A 12,512-nucleotide genomic window follows, 5' to 3' on the forward strand; every position below is an offset into this window, starting at 1 on the left:
ATGCATTGACCGCACAGTGTTATCCAGCCTCTCATCTTAAGGGGCTTTTCTGTCACAGCTTCAGTATATGTATTTTTTACGTTGTCTTTTTTAAAATAAGCGTCTTTTTTTTTTGTTGCTCAAAACATTTTAGATTTTTCGGAGCTGATGAACCAATCACAATGTGCAAAACAAGTTTAATTGTGCCTCTATTTACGTGCGTACAAAGGATATTCCAGTGTCTCCATTCGAACAATTTGGTCCCGATCTTCCCCCCAGATGTGCTGTGGAAGTATCTTGTTCAACCCAGATACACAAACCGCTTTAAGCTAGTATGTGAACGCCGCGGCTAACACCGACGCCGTTAGATTCCAGTTTATAAACGCCCTGATGCGGATCTCACCACATGGAGGTGCAGCAACAGCATCTGAAGCTGTGGCTCAATTAATAAATTGTTAAACTAGTGGTTGGAAAAAGAATACAGTTTTTTCAATAATAATAACAATAAGCCGACGTGAGGCAGCATGAACGGTGTCGTTAGCATTAGCAAGATGCTGCTGCTGCACCTCACATCTGTTTGTGCGTTTCCCTCTCCATCCCGCCTCCACCTCTCCCCCCAAGAACCCCCCCCCCCCACCATTTACCCCCCCCCCCTTTACCCCTGACCCCCCCCCCTCTAAAACCCCACCCCGACACCTCCAGTGGAGCGTGGTCTCTACTCGGTCTGAGCGTCGTAGTTGGCGCCGCCAGCCTTCTTCAGCTCTGTGCGGATGTTGTCTGCATCCAGTTCCCTCGGGTCACTGAACATGAACTCCTTGGCAAAGTTCTGTGGACACAAGAAGAGTTCAGAAAACTCAACGTTAGTTCTCACTCGTTGCAGAACAGGAACAAACCGACTCACTAGCGCTGGCGGATGTTTCACATGTTTGTTATTATTTGCGGTCATTGCAAAGGGAAAAGAGGCGCTTGGGAGAAACCTCCATTACTTAAAATTTCCACAATAATCCGACTCGGCGAAAATACCAATCTGACTCAGGTGTCAGATAAAAGTTTCAAATAAACGTCTCCATAGCGCCCCCCTTAGTTACCTTTTGCCACTCATGACCGATTGACTTCAAATTTGGCACACATGTCTGGGTGGGACTTCTCTACAAAAAAGTCAATTGTAATACTAAGCTCCGCCTACTAAGATTTTCCGCCATTTTGAATTTTGTAAAAAACACTTAATTTCCAACTCCTCCTGAACGCTGTGTCCGATCCTTATGAAACCTTCTGTGGATCATTATTGGTTCAATGTCATCAAACAATACTTTTAAATGTGTTGATATGTCTTTGTGTTTGGAAGATATGAACCAATTAACCTCTTAGGGGCGTGGCTCAATACGTCAATTCCCATAACATCCAAATCACTTTTTCTGTTATTTTATTTTTTCTGGATGCAATGTTTTGGAGGGGAAGTTGCTCTGCATACACAATAAGTAGAACTCGTATAATTTGAACTATAAATCGGAAGATTTGGACCTGAATCCATCAACAATAACACCAAACACTCACATACAGGGTCATCCCAAAACATGTAGTTCTAGAAGTCTGTTGATGTCGAGCTAACTGATAGCATGCTTGTGCTACTTACAATAGCTATCGGAAGTTATTTCTATTTTCCCCTGTATTGTGTCTTTCACAAATCAGTCAATAAAGAGTTGATAAAGAGGAGCTTCCACGCTACTGACCTCGCTAACTCTCAACTCTTAGTTTGAGACACAATTGTTTACAACAGGTTATAGAAATAACGGATGTTTTTGATATCTCCAACTCTTTGGTAATAAATTCCTGAGGCGGCTCTACCAGCTGCTCACTCACACTAACAGCAACCCTGGAGCCTGCACATTAAAATGCACCGTGCTGCGTGTTCCTGTTCACACATCCAGCAGACACACGGCAGCTTCATCATACATGTGTAACGCGAGCTCAACCGCTGCCACAGCGTCACGCTCACGATGACGGACGTTCCTGTGATGAACGCTTCCTCCACTCAGCCACTGACCTGCACGATCTCTTTGACCAGCGCCTTGTCGGTGCTGATCTTGGCGCGCTGCAGCACGCCGATGTTCTCGCCCATCCAGGTGATGAAGGTGAACTTGGCCCGCTTGCTCATGGCGTCGCCCATCGTGATCCGGACGAAGGCGAAGAGACGGGCGTCATCTGAGGGAGGAGACGGGAGAGGCCATGTTGAGCCTGAACATCACAGCTCATGTGTCTTGAATGTGACACACTTGAGTGTGTGTGTGTGTGTGTGTGTGTGTGTGAAAGGAAGACAGACAAAGAGAGCGAGCAAAAAGAGTGGCAGTGTTGCAGTGCAGATGAATACAAAGGTTCTGCTTTTTTTGTTATTCTACTGCACTGCACAGTCACAAACTGGGTGAAGTGTGTGTGCGTGTGTGCGTGTGTGTGTGTGTGTGTGTGTGTGTGTGTGTGTGTGTGCACAGTGAGGAAATATTCAGGTCAACAGACTAATCGAGTGAGATCTTTTGTGAGCCTTGCAGTGCGTCCCGGTGGCCACGCCCGTCCCCGTCATGGTGGTCCTCTGCAGCAGCCGCTGTCTGAAGGACGTGCAGCTAACCAGCTAACGCTAAAACACTTGTGCTGCTCTCCTCTTCCCGCCTCGCACCTCTTCGGGCCTCTAAATCCTATTCAGCCGAAACAATGGGTCTTATGCAAGAGCCGCTGGTTCGAACAGATTGGTGCTTAAGTGGCTTGTACGAGTGATTTAGGGAAACTTGCCACGTTCACCAATTTCCTTTCTCTTGGATCTCCTCGTGGGTACAAAGGCAGTGCACCACTGGACCAGAGCTTTGTGGTTTACCCTGCGGTCATCCAAACCAGGGTAGCATGTTTAATAACTTGGACGCAATTTGGAGTTGAAATAAATGTCATTTCATAATCATGTTTTATTTAATTACCGCATATGATAGATAGAATATAATTCAAAACATAATCATACAGCCATCTTGGATTACGGCCGTCGGCCATGTTGCTTTTTCCCGCAATCAATGAACGGAAGTTTCCAAGCGAAGGAGCGATGCAGAGACGCTGAATACGTCTTGTAGAGACCTGTCAATCACTTTGTAGCCCCGCCCCTAAAGCGTCCCCTGCTTCCTGGTCTGTTTGACTCTAACAGACCATAATGTACTAAATGAACATCGTGCTGTATAGAAGAAGACTAGAAACTAGAGATTGAGACATAAACTCATGTTTACAATGTTTACTGAGGGAATACATCAAGAGAGAAGTAGAGTCACTTATATAGACTTCTATACAACCAGAGGAGTCGCCCCCTGGTGGTCAGGAGAGAGAATGCAGCTTTAACACATGAAGCATAGACTTCTATACAACCAGAGGAGTCGCCCCCTGGTGGTCAGGAGAGAGAATGCAGCTTCAACACATGAAGCATAGACTTCTATACAACCAGAGGAGTCGCCCCCTGGTGGTCAGGAGAGAGAATGCAGCTTCAACACATGAAGCATAGACTTCTACACAACCAGAGGAGTCGCCCCCTGGTGGTCAGGAGAGAGAATGCAGCTTTAACACATGAAACATAGACTTCTACACAACCAGAGGAGTCGCCCCCTGGTGGTCAGGAGAGAGAATGCAGCTTTAACTTACGAGAATCCCGTCAAATGTTTATCTCGCTCCTGACAAAACTCGACTGTTTTCTAACAAGAGCTGCACTCTTTCTGTCGTTTGCACAACGAGCAGAGTGAAGCTTCTCGCTGCCAAAACTGACAAAGAGGAAGAAAAGAGTCTGTTTTTGGCTCTGCGGTATTTATAAAAGCTCATGACAATACGTCTGAGAACACGACATGCCACAAAAAAGGCCTATTGATGAAAGCAAGTCATTTAAATTGGGAAGTGAAATAATCAAAATAAAGTCTACAAAAAAGAATCGGCTGCCTGTGAGAGGGCCACACTTACATACAATGATTATGATTCATTTGTAAATGCACCAAACATGAGGACATCTACCAAATAAACAAATAATACTGTAGTTGAAGTAGTTGAATCTTGATGATCGACCCATACAAGAAGGCAATGGCTTAAATATCTACAATCTTCAGCTACCACGAGGAATCTTTTCAGCCGTCGTCGTCAGTGTTTAATAGCGAGCTATGAAAAGCCTCTCCAATGCTACACAGCACTTTATTACTTGTCGTACTCGTGATGCTGCTTTCCCCCTTGTTTGCAAAGCCAAGACACTTTGCTACTGGCAAAACAAATGCCAAGTAATGCACCATTCCAGTGATTCTGATGAAGAAATATTGGGCAGCAGTAACTAGCGGTGCTCAGCTGCTATCAGCAAATGGCTAGCTGTGTCATGCTAGCAGAAAATTGCTGAGGCAGCAGGTTTCACCTTCCTGGTTTCAGACACGTGCCACACCAGAAGTACCACCTCGTGGTGGCACGCCTGCCTCAACCAATTTACTTCCATGTCAGTCCAAAAAGGTGATTAGTGCGGCAGCGGTAACCTTTGACATCACTTTGTAATCGTTCATTCCTGGAGTCCAGGTGAGGTATCGCGTTCATGAGAACAGATAACCCAGAAACAACTGGAGGAGAAGAGCAACCAAACCCATCGTCTTCCTTTCATCAAGCATCTCTGAGCTTGATGGATATTAGATGAATATTAATTCATCAGACGTTAAACGCATGTTGGGGAGGCGGCTATGGAGGAAGTGATCTTTTCCTGTGAATTATTAACAATAAAAGTTGCAATTTTGCTGCTCAGCTTGATCGGTAATAAAATTCTCCAAATTCTTCCCCCGTTTTTTAAAAAGCAGCAAAATCATGAAATGTTGGGTTTCTATCAGCGATAAGTCCACAGCACTCGGCTGAGCTACAGACCTTTTCTCCAGACGACAAACCGACATCTGGCGTCTGCTCCATCGTCTGTCTGGGCAAAGAAGTTGCTCCCCAACACACAGCAAACACGACCGCCGCCGGCCAACTAGCACTACGTCTGTTCCTGCTCCACAGGAAATAACTGGGCGGTATTCGGCATTCAGAAAGAGAAAACGGAAGACCTCGATCGTCACCCTGTATCTACATATCTACATTGAATCTGCAGGGCACAACGACTAACCAGTAACGTTACACAAGGCTAACATAGTAGCACAACGACTAACCAGTAACGTTACACAAGGCTAACATAGTAGCACAACGACTAACCAGTAACGTTACACAAGGCTAACATAGTAGCACAACGACTAACTAGTTACATGAGCACAAAGGCTAACATAGTAGCACAACGACTAACTAGTAACATTAGCACAAAGGCTGACCCAGTAACATTAGCACAAATGCTAACCATGTAACCTTAGCACAAATGCTAACCCAATAACATTAGCACAAAGGCTGACCATTAACATTAGCACAAAGGCTAACCATGTAACCTTAGCACAAATGCTAACCCAATAACATTAGTGTAAAGGCTAACTCTATAACATTAGCACAAAGGCTGACCCAGTAACATTAGCACAAATGCTAACCCTGTAGAATTAGCACAAAGGCTAACCCTGTGATTGACAGGTCTCTGAGACGTGTCTCTATGTCACTCTTGTTCATTGGCTGCAAAAAACAACATGGCGACCGCCGTATTCTGAGATGTCGACGGCGAAATCTTCAACTGAAGGCTTGAAAACATCAGTGCACAAACCAACAGGTGACATCACCACAACTACATCCACTTCTCCTGAACAGTCTGGTCCATCGTCCTCAAAGAGGAGCGACAGTGAAGAGCACCACATCCACACTGCTGGGACCGTCAGCGCTACACATTATTTTGTGTTGTTAAAGTCACTGTGTGTGCATTAGTCTGGTCAGCATCTTGTTTGACACGTGTGAAGCACTTTGAACTGTTTGAAAGCTGCTCTATATGAATACAACTTCATCAATCGATTAAAATAACTAGGACTAATAAAGAACTATCTTATCTTATCTTATAACTGAAGCCGGTGCAAACACCAGTGAACGCTCCAGAGAACATGCAGGCTTAGGTTTTAAACTAAAATGATCAAAATTAGATCATGCAAAACGCTGAAATAGTTCTGAAGGTGGTAATGTCTTCTTGGAAACACAGTTGCAGGTCCGTGTTACCTGCGTTATCTTCTTGGACCTGGTGAAGCAGCTGATGTGAGACGTTCTTGGCAGAGCCTCAGTCACCTGCTCTCAGATCAGAGGAGCCGCACCAACAGGAGCCACGATAAAAAGTCTTATCGGTGCAGCCACAGAGGACACCGCTAGTTGCAACACATTTCCCGGCACAACACACACACACACACACACACACACAGTCACCTGATTCAACTAAGTCGATTCCGTGACCCTTTGTCTTAACTGTCATTGTCACCGCTTGAGATGCCAGAGAGGAACGAGTGCAAACACACACACTTCCTCACTCGTTTCCTGGTTTGCCTCCCCTTCAAAGCCACACTGACTCTGCAGTTTCTCTGCAGACGCCCCCCCCTCCTCCCCCCCTCCTCCGCCTCCTCCTCCACCTCCTGCTGCTGCAGAGAAAACTGCACCGAAATGACAACAATAATGAGACAGCAACAAAAAAGAAGAAAAAAGGACATGTGGACGGAGGCACGCTGCTCTGAATGACACGACCTCGTGTTGGCAGAGCGCGGGTTGGGCGGGTGGCGCCGTGTCTTCCTGTGGTCGCTCCCCGAGCCCACGCTCGGTCCCTCTGCGACACGGCCGGGAAACCAGAGCCGCCTCCTGTGGAGTGCTGTTACCGACATGTTCACCGGGTCCAGCTTTAGTCCCGAGGGCGGGGACGTTAGTCATCCTTTCATTCGGTGCAGGGTTCCCCGAGGATGAATGCTAATCACGTTGGCAACGCCCAGATGTTTTTTATATGTAAGGTCCTCAGAGGATGGGCTCCAGTGTCTCGGCTGACCTTCTGACCGTTCCTCTAGTGACACCATTGGGTGCACGAGAGTTTCAACTGGACAAAAAGAAAATCAGAAAATCTAACTGACGGATTAGCATCAAAGCTACTGAGCCGATTCATGCTCCCCAGAGGATGGACAGCTTGTATTTGTAACACTCCACCAGATTTCCCTGTAAGCCAACCTCAGGACAAACATCATCTACTAATGAGGTTCAGAAGAACCACGAGACCCTCAGATGTGGGGGGTCATCACCGCCGCCGCCTCACAACATCAACGAGTAGAGAGCAAGCTAAATCCTGGAAGCAAACATGCAGCAAAAACTCAATAATGGTGAAATGTGTAAAAAAAAAAGAAAGAAAGAAAAACATTAGCTGTTTACACAGCTGACAACTCAAAACACCAAAAAAAGAGAAAAGAAAAAAGGCAGAAATGGCGAGAGAGAAGCCCAGAAGTTAACTTGTTGCCAAGCACTCAGAGAGAAACGTGCTCAGAGCGCTAAACCAGTAGCACAAAGGCTAACCACAGAGACTTTAGCACAAAGGCTAACCACAGAGACTTTAGCACAAAGGCTAACCACAGAGACTTTAGCACAAAGGCTAACCACAGAGACTTTAGCACAAAGGCTAACCCTGTAGTACAACTAACCAGTAATGTTAACACAAAGGCTAACATAGTAGCACAATGACTAACCAGTAATGTTAGCACAAAGGCTAACAAATTAGCCCAATGGTTTACCAGTTTTGTTAGCACAAAGGCTAACAAAGTAGCACAATGACCAACCAGTAACGTTAGCAAAAAGGCTAACAAATTAGCCCAATGGTTTACCAGTTTTGTTAGCACAAAGGCTAACATAGTAGCACAATGATTAACCAGTTATGTTAGCACAAAGGCTAACATAGTAGCACAACGACTAACCAGTAACGTTACACAAAGGCTAACATAGTAGCACAAAGGCTAACCCAGTAACATTAGCACAAAGGCTAACCCTGTAGCACAATTTGTAGAAGCTACTTTTGTGATGTTTGGATTGTTGAACTGTCTGATTGTGCAGTGTAACGTGTGCAGCGTCACGGCGTGTGATGTCACGGCGTGTGATGTCACGGTGTGCAGTGTAACAGAGTTGCTAATTTCTTCCCATGTTATCCACAAGGAAAGCTAAAGGGCGCTAGCAGCGACCGCAGAGAAGACGTCACCCCCCACAGGCGGAGCAAGAAGCCCTGGACTGCAGGCAGCTCTGCAGGCAGCTTCTCTCAGGAGGACCAGAGCTGTTGGGTCCAAATCTGCACTAAATCCTGCTCATGGGCAGAGAGTTTGATGACCTACGATGAATAATTCATGAGAGTGAGTAAATAAGTTATTGCTTGTTGCTACATTGTCGCAGCAGAAATGGTGTTCTTCAAAGTCCTGGTGGAGGATGAAGCTTCACACATCTCCTTGCATTGAGCTCGTGCACAACAGAATCACCTCCACCTGCCTGCTGCAGTCGCACGGCCTGAAGATCACTAATGCAAAAACAGGACGAGCCCTCCTCCTCTTCCTCCTCCTCCTCTTCCTCAGACAGCCGCATCAGCTCCTCCTACACTCGTGTTTCTCTCTTCTGCAGAGTTACAACTTCACTGCTAAATAAGGGAAACACGCCCACAGACAGAAATATGTCTGATAGTGTGTGTGTGTGCGTGTGTGTGTGTGTGTGTGTGTGTGTGTGTGTGTGTGTGTGTGTGTGTGTGTGTGTGTGTGTGTGTGTCATCTCTCAACAGGACTCGACGGTGAACGCGGCGGTCGTAAAGCCCGGTGTTAATAAATGAGTTATTTCAACACAGGAATGTGAGCGCTGAGCTCTCAGGGAGCAAAGAAATAAATAAATGAATAAAGAGTACAGCCCAGAGGCAGAACATCTTTAAAAGACAACACGAGCATCAGTCAGCCACGCCCGACGTCAGAGCAGATGCTGAACATCGGAGACTCAGAAGATGACCACAGATACAGGGTTGTATAGAAGTAGATGTCCTCCTCGTTAGTTCTGCTTCCTGTGAATCATTCTCTTTTTCCTCTCTCCGTGATGAACAGAAACGGGCTGCGTGCAGACGCAGGGTAACAACTGGGCTGTGATTACGCAGCAGTCCGTCTCTCACGATCAGAAAAGAGCAAGAAACAACTTCCATGTTTGTAATCGTGCGTTTCTGTTGTTCCGCTGCAGGTAAATGATTTCATTGGGACTCAAAAGCAGCGACAGGTGAACATGAACCACGACTAGTCAGAAAATATAAACTTTAACCTTTTGGAAACCGTGCGAGAAAATCCTCTAGAGCCCATTTTAATACCCAGCATGCCCCATTCAGACAATCTTTTGGCATAAAATACGTAATCTTTCATTTTAGAACTGAACGACACAGTTTTCTGACTGAAACTCCTTCATAACAGGACAAGACTTTGTTTTATTGTGATTGTTGCTCATATCATGCTGGATGTTCATAGTTATGATCAAAATATATTTTAAAAGTGATTTTTTTGCAGATAGACAATTTTTTCCCAAGAATTTGCTGAACAAATACAAACAATAAACACAAGTATTGGAATTAATTTGGGATTAATACGACTCAAACAGGATAAAGCAGGTTTGGAGACAACGTTGGTTCCACTGTTTTCAACGAGTTAAAGTTTTCCTCCTGACAAAGTTAAGATAAATATGAAAGCTTGCCCTGAACTGTTTCACCTCGTGAAGAACGAACCCAGTCAGGATGGAGTGGAGCAGATTACGCAACCAGAGAAGTGCTGTGAGCGGGTCGCTGCAGGGCTCAAGGCCAGTGGGTGACAGAGCACAGGGAGTCTTAAAGGATTACTGTCCTGCCAAGTCAAGCTGTGTGGCCCATCCAGCAGGCCGGTTAACCCGTCCAGAGACAAAGCCGCGCGCGCGCGCGCTAGCAGCGGGAGGACGCGTCACACCGCGGTGCTCGCTGGGACATCCTTACCTGTGCACATGCTCTTGAAGTCCTCGTAGTCCGCCCCCTGGCCCCCGGGCAGGATCCTGGCGCCCTCGTACTTGAACACGGCCCTGGAGGAGCAGAGCACACGCGCGTCACGAGCCGCTGACTCGACACATTGTTGCGCACATCGAGGCCCTTTTTATTAGTTGTTGCGCAGATTGGAGCAATGCACACAGATTGCCCCCACTGCAGGGTGGGGGTGGATGGAGGGGGGGTGGGGGGCGTGTGTGTGCGCGTGCGTGAGTGAGTGAGTGTCAGCCATGTGCGCGTGTCCCCACTATAACGTTATCCTCTCTGAATACAGGACAAAGGAAATTACTTCTGCCCCGCCGGGGCCCCGATAACTGTGCAGTGTGTGTGTGTGTGTGTGTGTGTGTGTGTGTGTGTGTGTGTGTGTGTGTGTCCGCTAATACTGAATCCAGATCAGCTAGATCGGATCAGCGACATGGGAGTCGCCCGGACGCCGTTTGAGTTAAATATTGTTACGAGGCCGATCCGGTTTCAATCACGGTGTCCAATCCGGTTTGAAACAATTCCCCGAAAGGCTTTTGAGTCGCGGGGCAAACCCTCCTCCTCTTCCTCCGCCTCCTCTTCCTCGAGCCTTTCTATCGTACTCGCAGTGAGCGGGTGGAACTGCTTGAAAATATCGGGCAATTTCAAGTGGCAATTTAAATGCAAACGTTCACGCGACACAAAAAAGCCCCGCGTTGCATTTCCTTTATCTTTATAAATGCATCTCCCATCCGGCCGCATCCGGTTATCTAAAGCAACTGAGCTCATTGCAAATACAATGTGAAGTTCATTCAAATGAAGAAGAAAGGAAGAAAGAAAGAAAGAGAGATTCGCCTCACATTTCAGCCCCGGAGAGACGGCGCAGTGGGCGGTAACGGGCGATGTGATTACAACCAGAACGCAGATTAGATCGAACAAAAAACGGATCAATTGATGCATCTGATGTCTGCCGATGTGAAACACGGTGAGTGGGTTTTCATGATCCACGCGAGGCCCACGGGTACATGTATGACATATGTTCCCCGAGCACAGGAGAGGTCCCGTTTCTTTTACGCACTCACCAAGTGATGTCCGTGTTATCGTCCCGGACTTGGTTGTAAGCCTCTCTGCAAGCCTCCTTATCGATCTGGGTTGCCATGTTTTTTTCTTCCTATACCGTCAGACAGAAGTAGAAGCGGTCGCAGTCGCCGTGGTGTCGGTCCGAACCGGGAGGAGCGAGAGCTGCGCGGTGAGAGAGGAGCAGCTAACTTATCCGCTGGCTGCAGCGCATCAGACAACCACGAGATGACAACGGCACGCGAGAGGCTTCAGTCCGAAATCACGAGCACCGCACTGGGGACGCCTGAGCCGGTGGATGCAGCGGGTCGCGGGCTCTTGCTCTCCGGCAGCGGGCTGAGCTTCCTGCGTCGCGCTGCTTTATGGGCGTTGGTGATGCTCGTCGATGATCCGGTTGCCACAGAGCAGTCCTCCTCCAGACGCGGTGCACCTTCTCCCTGTGAGTGGTCAAAGCTGCGAGGGCCGCTGTCAAGGCGGGCACGACGCACGGCTGCATGTTCCGGTGCGGACCTTCACAATAAAAGTTTGTAAAAGGATGCAGCCAAAAACACGGTTGTGATATTATATGTGTTCACAGAAACGTGTGTGGATGCAGTCATACACTGAAAACATCCTGGTGTACACCAGCGGTTGGTTAAACACATGAAACGCTGTTTTTCTTTGTTTCTGTTGAAATGTTTGGCCCTGTAATTGTCAAACTGGTTGTAACACTCTTATTTATTTATTTTTCCTGACCCCTGTTCAGCACTTTGTGACCCTTGCCTGTAAAACCTGTGATACAAATACACATTACACTTACTTTACATGTACGTCATCATTATATTAAAAACAATTAGCATGTAGCCTTTGAAGCATCACCTCTCAGCAACCTTTCATCACCGAGAGACATTTCTGAAATGTTTGAGTGGAGACATTATGTGTTTCCAGATTTATTTTTACATTGATGTACTGCAGCGATCTGTTTTCAGACAGAAAACACAAAGTACAATTAGCCAATGAAAACGTATTCTTTAATGGCCGCATGAAATGTGATGTTCATATGCTAAATGTTTCTTTAATCCATCGATTCATTGAGGATCCGTTTGAACAGAGAACATTCAGAGACATGTGGCAGGACGGAGCGGTTGAGATGTCAGGACACCGAAGGAAAGGAAAAGGAGAAGAAAACAAGAAACATGGAGCAGATTAGAGGCGATAACATGAATGAATTATGAACATGAGAAACAACTGTCACCATGACTAAAGAGTAACATAGCAAGATTAACTTAAAGGATGCTATGATGTAGGTCCACATGGATCATTCTAAAGTGAATAAAATCTGATTATTTTTGACTAACTATACAATAAAGAGAACATACTTATTATTACAATATATTTCATTTCTGTCAACAGGTCCTGCTGTTCGCTCCTCTCTGTTGTTTAACACGTTTATCTTTAAAGTCCTACAAGGAAACATCGTGTTGGAAGAAAAAGGAAAGAAAACGAAATAATTGATTTTTCTTTTACATTGTTTTATTTTGAAAGTAAAACT

General features: G+C 46.3%; 1 protein-coding gene across 1 annotated transcript; it reads right to left on the reverse strand.

Annotated features, from left to right (window-relative positions):
• Positions 1-653: 653 nt before the first annotated feature.
• cotl1 (coactosin-like F-actin binding protein 1) lies at positions 654-11,444 on the reverse strand. The gene is made up of 4 exons (XM_068603326.1): positions 10,987-11,444; positions 9,899-9,981; positions 2,024-2,181; positions 654-805 (listed from the first exon to the last, which is right to left on the reverse strand). Exons 1-4 carry the CDS (start codon positions 11,061-11,063, stop codon positions 695-697), a joined length of 429 nt encoding a protein of 142 aa, XP_068459427.1. The 5' UTR covers positions 11,064-11,444; the 3' UTR covers positions 654-694.
• Between the last annotated feature and the right edge of the window lie 1,068 nt (positions 11,445-12,512).

This window comes from Clinocottus analis, unplaced genomic scaffold (genome assembly GCF_023055335.1).
Source record: "Clinocottus analis isolate CAN_PGR_092001 unplaced genomic scaffold, fCliAna1.0.p SCAF_6, whole genome shotgun sequence".
Taxonomy (NCBI): domain Eukaryota; kingdom Metazoa; phylum Chordata; class Actinopteri; order Perciformes; family Cottidae; genus Clinocottus; species Clinocottus analis.